Consider the following 22300-nt stretch of genomic DNA (forward strand, 5'->3'; position numbering starts at 1 on the left):
CATGCTTGTTAGCTTCCTTTTGCTCGTTTTTCTTGCAGGTTCCGCCCAATTTAGCACTAAGTATTTACCTGCATATATAGTTCAACAACTCATCAAAGTAGTGCCATTCTTGGACAATTATGCATCAATTCAACATATTTAGTACAATTTAGTATATTCATAAAATAGACTTATCAGGTACCAACTTAGGAAAGGCCAGAAACCATTAAAAGAACAACTAGAGGCCAAGACTAAGGGCTTTAGGAAACTGCAGGAGGACTACAGTAACAAATGTGTCAATTATAAATATCTTCAGAAAGAACTTGTTGCTGTAACTGAAGAACTTGACACATTGAAGATCCGTTTTCAAAATGCTGATTTTAACTTCAAGAAATTCGATGTGTCAAGTGAAAAAGTGGCAAGAATAATTGAAAAGCAAATGAAATGGAAGGACCAGAAACAAGTAGGTATAGGATATGATAGTGTCCCTCCCCCATTCAATCACAACTATATTGCTAAACCTTTGACTCAGGAAGAGATTGACCGAGAACCATTTATGGTGTATGGTAAACCAGCTGCACAGGCAACAGAAAGTAGTGCTAAGGAAAAAGATACTAACGTTTTATACTTCCTGTGCATATCCGTATTTTAGTCAGGAAAAAGCAAGAGGCTGGAGAGAAAGTGTCTGAAAATAATTTTGTGTCAAAATTTGGTGTTCCTATTTTGAACAATGTTGATTCTGTGTCTGTCGTTAAAACTGACATTTTGATTTGTGATGATTTGGTGTCTAAGTCTAATGTTTCTGATAAATGTGATGTTGCCTTTGTTAAAACTGCTGAATCTGACACTAGCACATCCACTCCATCTACACCTGTCACACAATCTGACTCATGCACTTGCACGTGTGGGAAAGTTAGAAGATTCAATAAGAGCACAAAAACTGAAAAAGGCGGTACCAATTGTCATGATAAATAGCAAATCTGTTTTAACTGTGGAACTGCCGGCCACATTGCTCGCAATTGTCCTAATAGGGCATTTGTACATTTTTCTGCACCGAGAAGAGAAAATGAGTCTCGAGGAAGGTCTCTAACGAGAAAATCCTCAAGATCTCATCTTCGTGATGATAATTGGAAAGTTCATGATGATAAGAAAAGGGTTGAACTTAAAACGAATAAACAAGTTTTTTACTAAAACAGCCACAGGTGACTTGACGAGATCGAATGCGGCTAAGCCAAGGTCGATATCGTCAAAGACTGCGTCTGGATCTTCGACTAATCCTAGCCGAAAGTCTAAACGCTCAAAGCAAAAGAAAAATATTTCTAAATCACCTGTAAATATTTCAAAACCTAATTACCAGTGGGTGCCCAAATCTTCAATTGTCCAATCATCTTCATCTTCTGACAGTGCATCTAATAGTAAAATAAAATCAAAAAGTGAAAAAGAAAAATCTGTGAAAGTCAAGGGTAAACCCAGGGTTGTAAAGATCTGGGTCCCCAAATCTAACTGATCCCGTGCATCGTGCAGGAACAGCTGCGGAGGAATGTCGCCAGAACATGGTATGTCGACATTGGTTGTTCCCGGCACATGACAGGAGACATTTCCCAGTTGCACGAAATTCAAACTTTTAATGGGGCATATGTTTCCTTTGCGGGATGGGATGGAGGAAAAATCACTCAAAAAGGAACCGTTACCAATGGAGTGCTGAGCTTTGAGAACGTCAACTACGCGCCCGAATTAAATCATAGTTTGTTGAGCGTCTCTCAAATTTGTGACAAGGGCTACTCTACGCACTTCACCGATAAAGAATGTATGATCTTGAAGCCAGGCATTGTCATCCCAGAAGAATGGATCCTTGTAAAGTCGAAAAGAGACGGGAACGCATACATCATAGACATGAATCATAATCTCCCGGAACAAGTCACCTGCCTCTTCTCCAAAGTCTCCGAGCACAATGCAATGCTATGGCACCGTCGGCTCGGACATGCTAACGCAAAGAACCTGAATCGACTTACAAAGAATGAGGTCGTGCGTGGATTCCCAGTCAAATACTTCATTACATTTGAAAAATGTGTGGCATGCGCACAAGGAAAACATCACCGGAAGCCACACCTGTCAAAACAAATCAACTCAATCAACAAAGTTCTCCAATTGTTGCACATGGACTTATTTGGTCCGGTCAATGTCCTCAGAATCAACAAAAGATCATACTGTTTGGTTGTGATAGACAATTTCTTACGGTTTACGTGGGTTTTCTTCTTATCCAACAAGTCTGGGATAGCTGACCTAATCAAGAAGCTTTTGGTGATGATTGAGAACCAAACCAACGAGAAGGTGAAGGTGCTCAGAACTGATAATGGGACAGAATTCAAGAATGCCGTTCTAGATCATTTTTGTGCTAAAAAGGGGATCGTACGTCAATATAGTGCTGCTCACACACCGCAACAAAATGGTGTTGTTGAACGGTGGAACCGAACGTTAAAAGACGCTGCAAGGACGATGCTTTGTGACTCCAAACTTCTGGTCTTCTTTTGGGACGAGGCGATCAACACGGCCAGCTATGTTCAGAACCGGGTCCTGATCAACATAGCTTAGATGAAGACCCCGTATGAAATTCTATACGGTCACAATCCATCGGTTGCTCACTTCCGTATCTTTGGATGTCCTTGCACCCTCCTTCACTTGGATTCCAACCCGAAGTTTAGCTTGAAGGTCGATGACTGCTACTTCGTGGGATACGCCGCACACACATCATACATGGTCTACAACAAAAAAACAAAACAAATTGAGGAATCCTATGATGTGCGTTGGCTAGAGGAGAACGAGACTGACGCCCGAGTCGGTCCTGACTGGTTATTCGATTACGTTTCTCTATTTAAATCAGTTGGTGTGTTTTCGGATGTTGTGTCAGGTACTTCCTCAGGTTCGAAGGCTATTCTTGAAGATGAAGAGGCGGATGTTGTCTACAGACCACCTGTGGTGCCTACTATGACTCCTATGGTGGATACAACTGTTCCAAGTACTTCCTCAGATTCTCCGAGTCAACAAATCAATCCAGATGCTGATGTCACTCCGCTCACTCCTGCAGAAAGAGAGTTCATGACCAGAGATACTTCTGCTGCAACTCAAAATTTCATGGAACTTCTCTTTCCCGAGCCGATTGCGAATGAGTACATGGCAAGCCACTCTGATGGTCCCAGATCGTCTGAGGCAGAACCTTCAGCAAATGATGGATTAGTCAATGTTCACAACCTTCCTGTCTCGCTTGATGATATCAGCCATGAGATCCCCACAAGACTACAACGCGATCATCCGATTGAGAATGTCAGTGGGCCAGTGGGAGACGGTGTCAAAACTAGAAGTCAAAGAGGAGACGTCAACACATGTCTCTACTCCTGCTTTATCTCCCAGATCGAGCCAAAGAACGTCCAAATGGCATTGAATGAACCCAGCTGGGTTGATGCGATGCATGAGGAGTTACATCAGTTCGAGAAACTCGGGGTTTGGCAGTTGGTTGAGTTGCCAAAGGGCAAAAAGTCTCTTGACACACATTGGGTCTTTCGGAACAAGCAAGATGATTCAGGGGTTATTGTGCGCAACAAGGCAAGATTGGTCGTTCGTGGATTCCGGCAGATAGAGGGTCTAGACTACACTGAGATTTATGCTCCGGTTGCTCGTTTGGAGGCCATTCGCATTTTCCTTGCGTATGCTTCCTACATGAATTTCACGGTCTACCAGATGGATGTCAAGACCGCCTTCTGGTATGGCGCGGTGAAGGAAGAAATCTATGTTGATCAACCTCCTGGGTTTGTCGAATCCAAGTTTCCGAATCACGCCTACAAGCTAGACAAGGCTCTTTACGGGTTACATCAAGCTCCCAGAGCCTGGTATGCAACCTTTACAGAGCACTTTCTCGCGCACGGCTATACGCGGGGAACAATTGATCAAACCCTGTTCATAAAGTATGTTGATACCGATCTCATTTTGGTGTAAATCTATGTCGACGACATCTTATTCGGGTTGACGTGTCCAAAGCTTTGCAAGGAATTCGAGATTGTGATGAAGAAGCGGTTCGAGATGAGTTCCTTGAGAGATGACGATGTTTTTGGGTAATCAAGTACGTCAAAGTTCAACTGGAATCCTGCTCCACCAAGGAAAATATGTTGATGATATGCTTGAGAAGTTTGGGTTTAAAGATGCAAAGCCTGCCTTGACGCCGATGGCTGAACGACCCCTGTTGAATCCAGATCTAGAAGGCGAATCCGTAGATCAGACCGCATATCGATCGATGATCGGATCGCTGATGTATCTAACTGCGAGCAGGACAGACATCATGTTCGTAGTTTGTCAATGCGCTAGATATCAGGCTAATCCTAAACTCTCCCATTTAATTGCAGTCAAAAGAATTTTTCAGTATCTCAAAGGTAGCCCAAAGTTGGGTCTTTGGTATCCGAAAAATTCTGATTTTGATTTATATGCTTTCGCTGACAGCAATTATGGAGGGTGTGAACTTGACAGGAAATCAACATCTGAGGGATGTCAATTTCTTGGTGACCGGCTGGTGTCCTGGCAGTGTAAGAAACAACAAACGGTGTCTACCTCAACGGCGGAGGCGGAATATGTTGTTGCTTCTGCTTGTTGTTCTCAAGTCATATGGATTCAACATCAATTAATGGACTACGGTTTGAATTTTCTACAAACTCCCATCTTTTGTGATAACGATGCTGCAATTCAAATTGCTAAAAATCCAGTCCAGCATTCAAAAACCAAGCACATTGACATCAAAGTGTATTTTATCAGAGATTGTTTTGAGCGTTCGCTCATTCGGTTGGAACAGATCCACACTAATAACAATGTGGCGGATTTGTTCACAAAACCGTTTAACAAAGCTCGATTCGATGTGCTTGTAGGATTTTTGAAAATGATCCGTTTTGAAGACTGATTTTTGTTTTAGGATAGTTTAAATTTGCGCATTTAATTTTCATTCTCTCCTATGCACAAATTTAGGGGGAGAAATAAAAACAAAACAAAAACAAAAAATTCAAAAATATAAAAATCAAAAAAATTAGAAAATCCAAAAATAGCTGGTCTGTAGGTGATGTGATGGGAGGTGATATCAATATATGATAACGGGCAATTTAAATCTGTGTAAGGTACCAAAGTTGAATTGTCTAGGCTCTGTGTTTAATGCGCTGGTAGGCACGAAATTTTTAATTGGACTTGACTAGGCATAGATGAACTTAATGTATCTAGAGACTTGACAAATCTTGACTTAGATAGTTCTATCTAGCCTGACAATACGACGCTTGGGTAGGTTGAGCAGGGAGATATACATGGGAATCTGCGGTTTACACTAAATAATCTGTATCTAGAACCGTGGTTTAACTTTTCCTCGATATGCAAACTCTTTCCTTAATTCCGGTATTGACAGGGCGACTGGGGAATTCCGATAAATTAGGTCTGTAGAAGGTTATTTTCTTGCTTTCTTTCTGTTAGTCATATGTTACCTCCTCTGCGTGATTGAAATACATCCGACCTGGACTGAAACATATGCAATTCTATCTCTCTACATCTCCTAACTATGCAATTCTTTCTGTCTGTTAGCCATGGGTTGTCTCCTCTGCGTGATTGAAATAAATCCGACCTGGTACACAACATATGCACCATTCTACTTCTCAATCCCTCTAAATCTAGTTAGTCATATGTTTCACCCTCTGCGAGATTGGAAGAGATCTGACCTGGGTGTACAACATATGCATTCTAAATCTGACTTATCCCATAATAATTGTCTGCTCATCTAAAGTAAGGAGTATTTTGGAAGTACCTGATTATCGGGGTATATCAGGAAGCTGGAAACATGTTCTAGTACATATAAAATCGAACAATTAATAGGTTGTCTGTAGATCTCGCTGCTCAATTTAGGTGGACAACAATATCCTTGGTCGTCGTCAGATGAATGGTCCTTAGGAATTTTATCTAGGAACGTAAGGTCATAATGTCTTGTCACTTGTAGTATGTCCTAATTTTGTCACAATCTTTCGTGTTTAAGTGGACCACAATACCGACGATTGGCCAGATCTATTCATGAAGGGGGAGGTACCGATAAACGGATTGAGACTGTCTAATAACTTTGATCCCAAAATCAAAAAGGGTTATCTGTAATGGTGAAAAAGGAAATTTGTGTTAATTCATTTTATTTTTATTTTTATTTTTAATTTAATTTAATTTTATTTTGTCTTTCTAAAAATCAAAAATTAAAAAAAAATAGTTTAGTTTAAATTTTTTAGATTTTATGTTATTTTTATTTTTATTTTATTTTTTTAAGTCTTCAAAATGTATTATTTATAAATAAATTGTAGTATTGGGCTTGGATTTGAAGCTCTTTGGGTTTGTAGCCCACTAGACTTGGACCGGGTAGGGTCCAGGTATATAAACCGGAGTTGGCAGCCGTTCACCCTTTCACTCTCACTTTCAGTATACGGCAGTGAACACCTTCACCGAGTTCTCTCTAATCGACTTCTTGATTCATCAATTTTTCGTGAAATTGTTTGTTTATTCGCGTAGGTATGATCAAGACGACCTCAAATATGCTAAATCCATCAAGAATCAACCGTGTATTAAGTGTTAAATCGAAGAAATCAGTGTTTTCGGCGTTCACGGCTCCGTTGAAGCGTTCACGGCCCGTGAATGGTTCACGACCTTTGAAGCGTTCACGGCCGTGAACCTTCTTCGACCGTGAACACACATTCTGACCGTGAACAATTTTTAGACATGAGTAAAACCTACTCTTAGTTGTTTAAAACAGTTGGTTTCTCACTTGGCTTGGTTAAGTGCAGATCAAAATGGCTGCTTTGAAGATATCTGACAACCACAATGTTGCTATTTTTCTGATGGGTCCACCAGCTACTCACAGCGACTTCAAGTCCATGATTCATGCTCAAAGAAGATGGTGAAGTTGTCTCCGTCGATGCTACTACAAATGGAAGAAAAGTCTCAGTAACCGAGCCAGTCATTCGTGAAGTTCTCCAGATCGATGACCAGCGGGTTTTCCAACTAAAATTACAATGAACCAGACCAATGAAATTGTCGTTCGCATGGGCTATGAGGGTGGATTTCCTCCAACTATCAAGAAATTACTGCCACCCTACTGGAGGTTCTTGGTCCACGTCTTTGTGAGTTACATTTCGGGAAGAAGAGTCGGGGCTGATGAGGTCTTGTTGCACAACACAGGAGCAATTGCTGCTTTGGCTGCCAGTCTAGACTTCAATTTTTCAAAGTTCATTCTAAATGACATGGTAGGCAACCTTGAAGGCAAAGGAAAAGACAAATTTCTCATGTTTCCGAGGTTCCTTCAGATGATCTTTAACAAGAAATACCCGGAACTTGATATGAGAGGAGAAACAATCGATCTGAAGTCCCTCGGCTCTAGCACATTTGGGCTTATGAAGCAGAACAGAAAGGGAATGTTCATGTTTCAGGGCAAATATCCTCTGGTGAAATTTGGAAAATTCACTGAAGTTAGTGATTCATCCGCTACTGAAAGCTCATCAACACACGAAGAATCTGAAGATGATGTGATCACTGTTTCTGAAAAAGAAGAAGAGCCCGTTACTCCTGTTGCTATAGTTGCCGATGAGCATGTTCTGGTATCAAATGAAGAAGCAAATGAAGAGAATGATGGTGATGATGCTGATGATGATGTCGAGGAAGGTGATCTTGAGAAAGGATTGATGGAAAATATTGTAGAGGAAGATTATGAAGAAGATACGGGTTTAGGTGGTGATTTATCTGGCTTTGACAATGATGACATTTCATTCAGTTTTGAGCATGGCGAGTATAAATGAGGAGCTCAACTCCTTCTTTGACAATGTCGATGAAGTTGCTCAACCGACAATAGAGACAGGGGGAGTTGGTGAAGTTCAAAAAGTAATGCCTCCTACCTCCGAACAGATGGCCGAAACTACAGAAATACCGGATACAACGCCAAGGATTCCTCCCCTTCATGTTGCTATTCCAACCTCTTTGCCATCTGAGAGTGATCTTGTGATGTCATTTGCCTCCCAGCCTCTGTTGAAAAGAAGGCGAGCTGACCCGAGGCCGGGAGTGCTTGTTAGGGATCAAGAACCACTAGTGCAACCACCTACCACAGCTGTTACACCGCTTCAACCTACCCATGAAGAACCAAGCAATGTCCGATCTTTTCATGAAGTCGGGAGTTCTTCAGCTCCTGGGGGCTCTCCTCCACGACCTGCGCATGATGCTGCCTCTGAGAGGCTTGCCAGGTTGTTGGCACAACAAGGTTCAGTCCCTTCCCCTCGTGCCAAAGGTATATCTATTGGGGAAGGCAATTCAGGGGGAGCAGACCCATCTGTGTCAGAGCTCAAGAAAGAAATTAGTGTGCTGAATCAGAGAATCATTGAGATAGATGTTTTGATTGATAACCTCAAAACCCAAGTCTCAGAGCTTAAAGCAGACAGTTCTCTGAAGACAACACATATCTCTGATTTACAAACTCACCTTGGAGCTTTGATTGCCTGTTACTTCGACCTCAAGAATAAGCTGGCTATGGAATTTGGTGACAAATTCAATTCATCTTTCGGATAACCAGGCGGAGCTGAGACCTCTACCATTGATCCTGCCCAAGCTACACAACAAGAACCCCCTGTTGATCCTCCCACTGTAAGAACAACTCGAGTAGTTGATCGATTTGAACATGAGCCAGTTCAAGCTCCTCACATAGTTTCTTTGAAGCGAGCTCAACAAGCATCATCTTCTAAGAAACAAAAGTGGATGTTCAAAAAGAACTCAGATCAGAACGCTCGATGAGGTCAACCCCAACTCACTGTAATAGAACTCAAGAAGATACGATTTGGTTCCAAGTACGGTGATCGTTCAGGAATTGTGTCGTGGGGTTTTCATGACAAGTTGAATATGTGGCTTGTGAAGCGCAAAAGTGCGAATGTGGAGTATTACAAGGACAAACATAATTTTTGTTCATGGACGAGAGTTGATATGTCTGAACTTGCTAATGCTCCCTTTGCTAATCCATCCAATGATCCACGGGCAACAGATTTCAAGCTTTTTTTGGAGAATCAAGTGAAAAAGGGTTTTACTGATATGAAGACTGCCGAATCTTTCATCAAGAGCTTCCCAGATGTGCTGGATCCAAATACCAACGAGCCTTTGAAGACGGTGATGTGGCCTTCTACTAACCAATTGAGACAGATTCCTATAGTGCAGAACTTCCGCGATGGTTCACTAAGAAATATGCTTACTGGGTCTATGATGAAGCCACAGCTTCTGCTATCATCAGATTTCCTGAAGGTGTATATAGGATATATGACAAGAAGGATCTGCTTCAGTTTGGAAAATGGGATATACACTATCTGGTTCAACATCAAATCCAGGTTGCTGAAGATATTTTTGAAGCTACTGCTAAGGAGTATACTTTGATGGTTGTAGAGATTATGGAGAAGGAGATGTGGCTTGGCTCAATGGGGAGGTCAGATGTGCTCATAATCAAGAAAGACTGAATCAATGATATCCCCAAACCAAGGGGGAGATTTTTAGGTCACATTTTATGGTTTGGGCTAGGTTTCTTTATGTATAAGTCTTGGTAGGGTTTTGGTCTTGTTGCTTTAGTGTTTGCGGCCGTGTAGGTGTTCACGGCCGTGAACTTGGTCACGGCCGTGAACTGTGTTCGGTCTTGGTCCTTTATATAGTGTCAAAATGTGTCAGTGCTCAGTGAGCGAGTCAAACAGTCGTGTGTGTGTCTCAAGGTGTACTTGACGTTTTGATCAATAAATGTGTGCATTGCTAGATTAAATCTTTCTTCTACTCAATTCTTATTCATTTTGATTGTTCATTGTTTGATCACTGGTTTGGTTCCTTGAATTTGGGACTTTACAGTGATACAATGGGCGAAAACCTCAACTATCAAATAATTACAAAACAACCTCTATACTTTTAATCAGTCCTTTAATCCCAAAATTAATTTTAAATTAATTTCTGATTAAATACTAATTAATAATAAGATTTCCAATTAATATATTATTCTTATAATATATTAATAAATCATATTTATGCACAAATTTATTATTCTAAATAATAAAATAAGCCTCTCTCTCCAACAATCATCCTGTTTAGCTGTCAGTGTGAAGGCAACCTAAAAGGACCATGCTACTATCAAATCAAGTACATACCAATTATAGTTATAGGCTTATACACCTAATCCAACAAAAACACACACAAAGAGGTCAAATCTTCTCTAGATGTGTTAGGGTTTCGAAATGAGGCTCAAAGGGTAATGGAGGATGGGAAATGAGAGGATCATGGGTCATACTGTTGCTTAAATAGGGTCCAAATCCTAAAATTAGGGTTTGTCCTTTGATTGCGTACGCCATGTGTACGGGAAGTATGCCTAGCGTACTCCCATTTTTCCTAAAATGGAAACATTGCCCCCTAGGGACCAAATTTGCAAACTATTTACACACTAAGGGTCAAAATGAAAAGCACCTTGGATTGGGTGTTACACAATTGAAAAAGTGAGATTACTTTATGTGGAAGGATGACGAGCTACCTGAAGGTTACTATAAAAACTTAATCAGGTCTTTGAAGGAGAATCTGGATATGAGGGAAGAACTTGTTGAGTTAGCCATGTTGAGGAAAAAAGTGCAGGAGCAGGAGTATCTACTATCAAAGGAGAAGGAGTTGGTGATGAAACTAGATAATGAAATCATAAAGGAGAAGGAGCATGCGCTCAAACTTCAGAAAAAACCGGATGCTTCCATGCAGGAAGCTATGAGGTTGAAGATAATCTTTTTGTGTGTTGTGGTGGGGTTGTTCATTTGGTTAGTTAAATCTAGTAATTAAAGTGGATGTGGGATTTGTGGGCTCTAGGCTGATTACTATATATAGTTAGTTTGATGTGTTAGTTTTCCAATCATTTTTTGACAACCATGGTTGATGATGTATGGATTATGTTGCCTTTGATAGTAGGTCGGTTTTGTTGGAAATTAGCAAGACCCTGTAATGGTATCCCTTATTTAATATAACTTAACGACAAGTGGTATTCTATATATAATGGGATTTATTGTATGTGTTCCACCATTATTTGTTTCCCTTTGTTTAATGTGGTTCATTCTGTGTTTGCCACATGTGGTACACCATTACATACTTGCTATAATATAAGGTCCATTTTAGTCATTAAAGTATACACCCATAGAACCATATTGGCCTTTATCAACCATGCAACCTATACATTGACATTTTTCCTAAAATAACAATCAACATTCATAAGGTTTACTTGTTCATAAACTGCATAAAAAACTTCCATAAATACCAAAATTTCCCATGATAATGGGTATTTTTGCAATCAACATTTAAGCATTTTACTTCTTCATAAACTACATTGTACATATTTAAAATATAACAAGGTCAAATCATGAAAGCAACACACAATATCACACATAAAAGGATCAAACATATTAACCCTAAACTATAGCAAGTGGTTTCTCCTGTGAATTTTCTAGAACACTATCACCGCCAACTTTCTTGCTCAACTTCACCTTTATGATTCTTTTCTATTTTCTTCTCCTGATCCCCTTCAATATTTCAGAAATTGGTTTCACACGAATCTCCCTTTGCACTTGAACTTGTGCACTACCACAAGCTCCCTGAACTTGTGCATTAACACCAAATTTTTCAGTTGGTGTAACTGGCACTTCTGTTGGAGTAACTTGCACCTCAATTGGAGTGAGTTCCACCTCCTCATGTTCCTGCCCTCCTTCATTAACCTACAAGTAATGTTACATTAATATTTTGTGATAATGCATATGTAACTTCAATTAATATTAAAGATAGTATCGTCCCTTGTGCACTACCACCATCTTGATTGACACCTACTCCATTATTTCCACCTTCACTAACCTTTTTTTCTTCCTTGTGTTAAGATGATCTAGTCCTTTTTTAGGGCAAGTGGCCTTGTTGTGACTAGGCTCCCTGCATATGCTACACTTAATTCTCCTTCCAGCCTTTGATACCTTACAACTAGCAAGTCTTTCAACAACACCCCTCTAATAACGTCCCAAAATTCCTAAAAAAAAAAATTCATTTTTCATAATAATAAAACCACCAACCAAACATGTTCATAAAAACATAAAGGAAAATCAGAGTAATTCAATCAATCGTCTCCATACATAAGAGTCATATAAAGCGGAAATCATGGTGTGTGTGTTGTGATGCGATCACCCTGAGCTCTTCCCTTTCGATCCGGAAGTATCTGAAACATAAACTAAAAACCATAATCACGAAGCTTAGTGAGTTCCTCAAAATACCTCATACCATACATACCAAACATACAATGGGCCATGCCCCACAACCATCGGGCCCCGCCGGAGATCGAGCCCCACTTGGAATAGATCTGTCAGAACATGAACACATACAAGAATCATTAAGATAAATAGCATACAATACACCCATCAGGCCTCGCCTGGCATCAGACCCCGCCCGGTATACATATCACACACTACACATGCAAGAGTCATAATGACAACTAGCATCCTAATCATGATAAATCATGGTCTGACATTGGTGCCTCTGAACCGTCAAGCATAGTGAGGAGACTCACCTCAAACTGCTGAAACAACCAGAAAAATGCTCGGACTGCTGATCCGGGAAACCTCTACACTAAATATCATCAAATAATACCCTAATTAATAATTAGTTCATAAAACATAATAGGGAATCTCATTCATTTGCCCAACACCTAGGGTAAAAGACCATTTTACCCTTTCCTCACTTGGCCCAATAACCATGACCCAACCTAATGGCTCCAAAAGCCCAATATGGCCTAAATTCCTAAATGACACCCAAAGCCCATTATGGGTACAAATACAAGAAGGCCTAAAGCCTAACAATGACCCAAATTCAGAATGACTTGTGGCCGAACAAGGCCCAAAACCCTTGTAGTCTAAATATGGCCAAAAACCTAAAAGTCAACAAAAGCCAATGGTTGCTGAGTATGCCTGACGTACTCAGACTTACACCCAACGTACGCCTTCTTCGACCCGTACGAGCTGGGTACGCCCAGTGTCCTCCACAGCCAACCCAACTCACCATTAAGTGCTTAATCGGTTAAGCCATGTCCACTTCTCAGATCTGATCCTAAATCATGTCTTAACACGTAAAGTTGGCAACTTTACTCCTTTGCATGTCTTAATGGGACCCAAAACTTAATAAAATCCATAATAAGCACCCAAACTCATGCATGGTCTGATATAACTCATCAAAACTGCATTTTTATGAATAAGGAACCTCTAAAATGCTCAGATCTATCATCCTTATCTTCTGGAGTATCTCATACTCTCATGCATGACTTAAAGGACCAGAAAAAGCACAAAAACAAGCCCTAACTAGATCTAACAAAATGAACCATCAAGTTAAGAGCTTTATACATCAAAAAGCTTTCCAAGTTGATGATGATTTTGGATCCACAAACTCTAGCCACCCTAATGCAACTTCCAAGAGTTCCTCTTCCTTCAACCTCATGACAAAAACCTTCAAAGTTCACTTCTAAGCTTGAAACACTCAAAATTAAGGTGGAGGTTGGTCATAGGAATGTCTTAGAGTGAATTAAGGTGTTTAAATAAGGCACAAACCCTAAAATTTAGGGTTTACCCCTGGTGACCGTACGACCCGCGTACTTCCACGTATGCTCAGCGTACGTGGGTTTCCTCCGCGGCCAACTTCGACCCAGTACGCCCAGCGTACTCATAGCATACGCCCAACGTACTCGGCTAGGGACTAAAAACACCAATCTTCCAAAGGCCATAAATTCTTCGTTCTAAGTCTGATTTCGACATTCTTTATATCCACGAAAAGGTAATGAAAAGCTCTACAATTCTATCAATTCTCCTTTGTCTTAAAACTTCCCGAGCATAAATCCAAAATTCATAAAATGCCCGTACTATCACTTTACGGTTATACCTTTGGGCTCCAAAACACAAACCGAACTATCGGATCACGTAATCTACATTATCCACATCCAAGGGGTCTAAATCTCTCCTTCCCCAAGTGTCATAGCCTTATAATAACTGATCTTCGGGTCACGACCCCGAATTAGGAAATGATTCGAAACAGGGTGTTTTTACCTCTCCCCCACTTAAATTAGATTTCGTCCTCGAAATCACATCCTTACCATCCTCCTGGAACCCAAACGCTTCGACCGGTATCTTGATTCCATGAATCACCAGAAAGGCTGTCTCATACTCTTAGCGACCCTCCAAGGCTAACAACGAAACCCAACCTTGTCAAAACTCATACTCCTAATGGTGAACAAATATTTGATTCCTTAAATATCAAACTTGAACCTCACTGCTACATTTCCAAAACCCCCCAAAACTTTACATGACCTCCACACAGATAGGACCATCCCGAAACATAACCACTAGGACCCCGTACTGCAATATGAGCTGAAAAATATCCTTTTGGTCCTGTATTGTCCACTGATACCTTTGACGGATAGATTCCTTAACCATAAATTAATGATGAAACGATCGTTCGACTCTCAACAGGAGTCTCACCCATTTGCCAACCTGATACATGACCCATATCCCGTTCCAAAGATTTACGCTTGCATTTAATCCAAAATATTTTGATTTCACAGTGACCTTTCACTAAACTGAGATATAAAATCCAATCTACCATTTTTACTGACAGCCTTACACCTGGTCCACCCACCAGGCTCCTACTGACAGTCTAACTCATAAAGGCTACCTTAGTCTATACATCATATAAATACCAATCATTGACCACAGAGTCCCCCCATTCTAGACATAATCCAATACCTTGCTCCAACTAATCTCCATCGAGTCTCACCCACACGATCATAACCATACAGTATCGCCCACAACTCTCACCCAGACTGCACAAATGAAAGGGCCTCACCCATGGGTCTCACCCAATCGTGTGTTGTACAGCCCTAACATTGCCTTAGATCCAACGATCCTCGTACCAACTAAGAGTAATCCTACGAAAATATTGTCTGCCTCGACCTGGGCATGCACTGATCATTCCTCAGTCCCACGATCACTCCCATAATGGCCTACCTCAATCTAGTGAACGCTACGATCCCATCGCAAACTTACAACACTTCCTTAACAACCAATTATCCTTATGTATTCTATGGCTACCCTGTAGTCTTACAATATTCCTATATCAGCCTACCAACCTTATAAATGCTACGTCTACCGTGTATTCTTACAACACTTCCATACTGCCATGGGCCCAACCCATGGTTCTACAGTTCATATACCATACCAACCATAATCATTATGAGTCGAAACCCGCTTCCGACTATACTCAATCAAATGTTTGGTTTATGCTTTGAACCCTTATTTATTCATCAGACAATAACAGACAGAGACACTCTAACACAACCCTCAACCTGGATCCATTCACATACCCACCATGCATCACTACTGATGTGGAATGAAACCTGAATATCCACTCTTGTACAACATTTAGACCAAACAATTCTCCCCCACTTGGATTTGACTGCGCTCATCCAATCCACCCAAAACTGATGGATTCCAAATCCATCCCTCAACCTTAAAATGCAAACTTGCCCTACAACCTGAGCTTGCAAGAGCTAGAATTCCATTACTAGCCAACCTTAGCTATCACACACATTCCAAAACCAGATAAATACTTCCCGAAATCTCAACGAGCTCAATAATCCCAACTACTTCCCATAATACAACTCCAAATCCTTAAGCCACTTCAGCTCGTGTCATAGAGCTATAACCCTTGACTGGAATGGACGGATCACCAATCCAACTACCTACTTATCGGAAAAACAATGCACTCTATATATCTCTCCATCAAAGTCCATTTAAATCCTCTCGACAATCCAATCAACAGAACCAACTCAAGCGATTAATTTTCCACTTACACTCTAGAGTGATGGTTCTCTTCTGCTATTTCCCTACCAACAGTAGTAGTTGACTCACAGCCTGAAACCAATCAGTTGACATCCCTCCTGAGCAATACAAGCGCTCTTGAATTCTGACTTCAGTGTCCCAGATGGGGATAAGCAGTTTCCACAAGATCCTTTCCTAAAAGCCCCTAACTCGAGTGCCCCTCTTGCATCCCGAAGACATGAATTGGCAGATACTAATCCGACACTTGCGTTCTGAACAATCCTTTATACCTATCAATCATGAAAAATCTTCACCAGCTCGAGTTTCAATATTCCCACAAACTTGACGTGTACTTATCTTACACCCACGATCAAACCCATTCCTCATGGCCTCGAATCCATGAAGAACCTTTACATATCCTGCATTCAAACCCGACATGCCCACCTTGCGGATTCCTTGAATTCTCACTGATACCAACCAAAGATCAGACCTAATGCTAGTTTCCTAAGCGGAATACTCAATCATCTTCTAAACACGGCCCATGGCATGCAAAATGGCTTATGAAAACTTTCCGAATAAAATAACTATATTACTCAGATAGGTGCTTCTGTTCTTAGATAATCAGGCAATAACATTTCACACACACCAACACGGAATTACTAGCATAATGATTAAAGAATGAAAGAGAAGAATACGATACATACCCGTAGTGTCTCAGGGTCCTGCTCCCCTTTCCTGCAGAAGCACTTGCCATGGAACCTGAGCCACCCCAATCACTAAACATGGGCAATTTGCCCTAATATGACCAGGATGATGACAACGATGACATAATTCTACTTCCAGGGTGCATTCTTGGCGAAGGTGGCCCTTCCATCTGCACCTGCAGCATTTAGACTTGTCGCGCACACGCTCATGTGTTACTTCACCCTTCGCATAACTGTCGTGGCCCCTCGGGCCTCTAACACTAGACATGGAAACATCAAACTGCTTAGATGTTTCTAGCAGAGTCAGATCATGACTCAACTTCCTCTTCCCCATTTGCCTCTAAAAACTAATCTCCTACTCCCGGGTCACCTTGACCATCCCATCAACTGCCTGAACAGTCGAGATCTGATCCTTGAACTTGGCGACCAGTCTGTCAGTGACATGAACAATAATGTCGGGTAACTCCTCGTGAAATCTCAGTGGCAATCCAATCACGGAATCGATCCCCGGAAGGCACGATGCATAATCCACCTTCTATCCCTCATGAAAAGAGCTAGAAATAGGATCCTCCTCCCCAAAAGATTCTAGGGCTCCACAAGCCTTGAGCTCCTGATGGGTCCCCAACTGTCCTGTTGCAATAACAGCCCTAAAAGCCCCGAACGATCATCCAAGACTTCCATGATCCCTTCCTTGATGGTACTAAACATCACATGAGTCTGCTCCAAAATTCCACGGGTGATTTCTGACGAGATGAACTCCCACATCCGTCATCCATTGGCTCAGTACCAACACCTGAGCCCGAACTAGAACTTGAACCTCCCCCACATGTGCTCATAACCATTATGAAAATCAATCACACAAATGATCTGAACATACACAAAGAACCCTCATCCTTTAGGATTCTTAGATTCTCTATGACTCTCCTTGAGTCGAGTATGGATCCTATGATTTTAGTAGTACGGGCCCAATACTACCTTCCACACATATCCATACTTTCCTCAAGAAATATCCCAAATGCTCCAAGTCACCTTCTCAAACTGATACTCCAAATATCTGCTAAGCAGGACAACCAACTCACTACAACGCATCCTAAGCTCTCCTAGGTTCCCGACCTCACTCTGCCATCATCTGTCGAAGAGCTCCCATTAGTGTTAGTTAACTACTTCATGAATACAATCACATGCAACAAAGCTTAGATAATACTTCGAGTAAAAGACTCATCCCTACAATGGTTAGACTCAAACGAGAGCTGCGCAGTAGGGTCAAATCCGTCATTATGATATTATTTAACCTATGCACCATGTGACTTAACATATTCACTTAATAGTTAACTCACATCATCAAGAGTCCCACAAAGCAAAAAGCAAGCAGCATCCGTGCAGTAACATTCCAAGCCACAGCCAAACAAAGGACATGTCAAGCTCACTTCCTTCCAAGAAAGATTCCAACTCTAGTATAACATCCAATTTCACTTAGGCTACAAGGCATCACATATCAGGCTAATCCATCCAATCATCTGAAATTCATACTAGCATGCAATTCTAAAAGCTCTAACAATCAGACATATAAAGGCATCTCTCCTAGTCATGAAATCCTGAGCAGAACCTTAGCCCTAATCTAGCATGCAATTCTCATAATGTATAACATAACAAACATGTATGGGTATTCTAGGAATCACTTACTTGAGCTCGGATAATTGCACGCACCATGCCCCTTTTCTTTTATTAGAAAACCGTTTAATAAAACTTTTATTTTATAAAAATCTACCAAACCATCAGTTTGAGTTTAGACACACCCAAGAATATGCTTGAATCCCTCTAACCAAGGCTCTGTTACCAAATTGTAACGTCCGATAATTCTTGACCAAAAATTTCACCTTTCATAATAATAAAACCACCAACCAAACATGTTCATAAAAACATAAAGGAAAATCAGAGTAAGTCAATCAATCATCTCAATACATCAGAGTCATATAAAGCGGAAATCACGGTGTGTGTGCGCGATGCAATCACCCAGAGCTCTTCTCTTTCGATCCGGAAGTACCTGAAACATAAACTAAAAACCTTAAGCAGAAAGCTTAGTGAGTTCCCCAAAATACCTCATACAATACATACCAAACATACAATAGGCCATGCCCCCACAACTATCGGGCCCCGCTCGGCATCGAGCCCCGCTCGGAATAGATCTGTTAGAACATCAGATGGGCCCCACCCATCACATTTATCACACCCCGCCTGGCATCGGGCCCCACCCGAAATTCATACAGACACATAAATTGTAACATTCGATATTTAGTTGTATGTTCCTTTTTAACTCTTTATGTGAATTCTTTAGAATTTGTTCCTTATCTGAGTATGTTGGGCGTACTCTATGAGTACGTTGGCCGTACTGGCTCTTCTAATGCTCGCGGAGGCGCCTATGTATGTTGGGCGTACCTGGGAGTACGCGGGGCGTATGCTAAGCAGGGGTGTGTGCGATGTGATCACCCGGAGCTCTTCTCTTTCTATCCGGAAGTACCTGAAACATAAACTAAAAACCTTAAGCACAAAGCTTAGTGAGTTCCCCAAAATACCTCATACAATACATACCAAACATACAATGGGCCATGCCCCCATTCCTCTATACCCTAAGGTCGAAACCCTAATTTCCTCCATTCCTCCAATGGTGCCCTATTTAAGAAACTTTTGTTGCCTTGGTTGTATCCTTTGGCCAACCTCCATTCCTCTACACCCTAAGATCGAAACCCTAATTTCCCTTTTGTGAATTTTGAGCTTGGAAGTGAGTTTTGGTGTTGTTTTTGGTGCTTTGAAGGAAGAATAACACTTGGAGGTTGCTTTGGAGTGGCTTGAGCTTGTAGATCCAGACTCATCATCATATTTGCAAGCTATTTGAGGTATAAAGTTCTCTACTTGATGATTCCTTATGCTAGATCCATTTTAAGGCTTCATTCGTACATTTTTTTGGGCCCTTAAGCCATATTTGTGAGTATGGTCTACTCCAGAAGCCATGTATGTTAGATCTTAGCACCCTTGAGGTCCCTTGACCATAAAAATGCAATATTTATGAGTTATATTGGTCCATGCATGTGTTAGGATCCTTAAGATGGTTCTTTTTGAGTTTTGGATTCTAATAAGTCATGCATGTGAGTAAAGTTGCCAACTTTACGAGTTAAGTCGCCATTTGGGATCATAGTGACTTAACCGATTAAGTGTTTAATAGTGAAGTTTGGTCAACTTTGTCGTACGCTGGGTGTACCCAGCTAGTACGTTGCGCATACTAGCCACGGAGGTAGAACACGGAGTGTAAGACTGAGTACGTTAGGCGTACTCATCAGCCTTGACTTTCGGTTGACTTTCTCAGTTTGGGCCATATTGTGGAATTTTAGGGTTTGGGCCTTGTTGGGCCTTTATACTTCTGACTTTGGGCCATTGCTAGGCTATGGGCCTTCTTGGTTTTGGGACCATTTAGGAATTTGGACCATATTGGGCTTTGGGATGCCATTTAGGAATTTGGGCTTTTTGAGCAAATGGATTGGGCCTAGTAGGAACAAGGGTAAAATGGTCTTTTACCCTGGATGTTGGACAAGTGATCTAGATTCTTGATTATGGGTTAAGACACAATTATTAATTGGGTATTAATTATGATGTTAGAGCGGGGATTTTCCGGATCAGCAGTCCGAACTTTTATTCGAGATATTCGGTAGCTTGAGTTGAGTTTCCTCACTGTGTTCGGTGGGTCGAAGGCACCAATGCTTTCCCATGGTTTATTATGATTTGGATGCTAGTTGTCTACGTAACTCTGCATGTATGATATCTGTTATGTAGATCGGGTGGGGCCCGATGCCACGCGGGGCCTAATAACTATCTTGTATGCTATTTATCTTTGTGATTCTTGCATGTTTTTATGTGTTTGTATGTATGTCGGGTGGGGCCCGATAACGCGCGGTGCCCGTTATTTACTGACAGATCTGTTCCGAGCGGGGCATGATGTCGGGCGGGGCCTATAATCTGTTTAATGTGTATGGTGTGTGGTTTTTTGGGGAGCTCACTCAGCTTCGTGCTTAAGGTTTTTAGTTTATGTTTCAGGTACTTCCATATTGAAAGGGAAGAGCTCGGGGTGATCGCATTGCACACACCATGATTGTTCCGTATTTTATATGACTCTGATGTAGTTGGATGTTTGATTACATTTCGTTTCTATTATGGTTCCATGAATGTGTTTTTGAAAGATGGTTTTTATTAAACAAAAAATAAAATTTTATGTTTAAAATTTTGGGATGTTACATACACACATGCAAGAATCATTAAGATAAATAGCATACAATACACCCATCAGGCCTCGCCTGGCATCAGACCTCGCCCGGTATACATATTAGATACTACACATGCAAGAGTAACACATACAACTAGCATCCTAATCACGATAAATCATGGGCTGGCATTGGTGCCTTCGACCCGTCAAGAATAGTGAGGAGACTCACCTCAAACTGCTGAAACAACCAGATAAATGCTCAGATTGTTGATCCGGGAAACCCCCGCCCTAAATATCATCAAATAATACCCTAATTAATAATTAGGTCATAACCCATAACCGAGAATCTCATACATTTTCCCAACTCCGAGGGTAAAAGACCATATTACCCTTTCCTCACTTGGCCCAATAACCATGGCCCAACCCAATGGCTCCAAAAGCCCAATATGTCCCAAATTCCTAAACGATACCCAAAGCCCATTATAGGTCCAAATCCAAGAAGGCCCAAAGCCTAACAATAACTGAAAGTCAGAAGGACTAGTGGCCCAACAAGGCCCAAAACCCTAGTAGTCCAAATATGGCCCAAAACCCAAAAGTTAACATAAGTCAGTGGTTGTTGAGTACACCCAGTGTACTCACACTTATGCCCAACGTACGCCTTCTTTGGCCAGTACGTGCATCGTACCAGCTGGGTACGCCCAACGTACTCCACAGCCAACCCAACTCACCATTAAGTGGTCAATCGATTAAGCCATTATGTCAAATTCTTAGATTTGATCCTAAATGATGTCTTAACACGTAAAATTGGAAACTTTACTCCTTTGCATGTCTTAATGGGACCCAATACTTAATAAAATCCATAATAAGCACCCTAACTCATGCATGGTCGGATATAACTCATCAAGATTGCATTTTTATGAATAAGGGACCTCAAAACTGCTAAAATCTATCATCATTATCTTCTGGAGTAGCTCATACTCTCATGCATGACTTAAAGTACCATAAAAAGCACAAAAACAAGCCCTAACCAGGTCTAACAAAATGAACCATCAAGTTAAGAGCTTTATACCACAAAAAGCTTTCCAAGTTGATGATGATTTTGGATCCACAAGCTCTAGCCACCCCAATTCAACTTCCAAGAGTTCCTCTTTCTTCAAGATCAACAAAACACATTCAAAGTTCACTTCTAATCTCAAAACACTCAAATGGAAATTAGGGGTTCGTTCTTAGGGTTTGGAGTGGTGCAGGCTGGTTATAAGAATGTCCAAGAGTGAATTAAGGTGTTTAAATATGGCACAAACCCTAAAAATTAGGGTTTACCCCTGGTGATCGTACGCCCCGCTTACCTCCACATATGCCCAACGTACGTGGGTTTCCTCTGCGACCAACTTCGACCCAGTACGCCCAGCGTACTCATAACGTACGCCCACCATACTCGGTTAGGGACT

General features: G+C 41.2%; 1 protein-coding gene across 1 annotated transcript; it reads left to right on the forward strand.

Annotated features, from left to right (window-relative positions):
• Positions 1 to 2571: 2571 nt before the first annotated feature.
• On the forward strand, positions 2572 to 6929 carry LOC145118794 (uncharacterized). Its single transcript, XM_079054461.1, has 2 exons — positions 2572 to 3561; positions 6813 to 6929. Exons 1-2 carry the CDS (start codon positions 2572 to 2574, stop codon positions 6927 to 6929), a joined length of 1107 nt encoding a protein of 368 aa, XP_078910587.1.
• The last annotated feature ends 15371 nt before the right edge of the window (positions 6930 to 22300 follow it).

Source organism: Lactuca virosa, chromosome 1, assembly GCF_052849685.1.
Source record: "Lactuca virosa cultivar CGN04683 chromosome 1, Lactuca_virosa_CGN04683_v6, whole genome shotgun sequence".
Classification (NCBI taxonomy): Eukaryota; Viridiplantae; Streptophyta; class Magnoliopsida; order Asterales; family Asteraceae; genus Lactuca; species Lactuca virosa.

Bases quoted from the DNA above. Each gene is read 5' to 3' on its own strand.
- LOC145118794 (XM_079054461.1), top strand. From the start codon at position 2,572: ATGAAGACCCCGTATGAAATTCTATACGGTCACAATCCATCGGTTGCT. The intron at 3,562-6,812 runs GTTATTGTGCGC...GGTTAAGTGCAG, and splicing joins ACAAGCAAGATGATTCAGGG to ATCAAAATGGCTGCTTTGAA.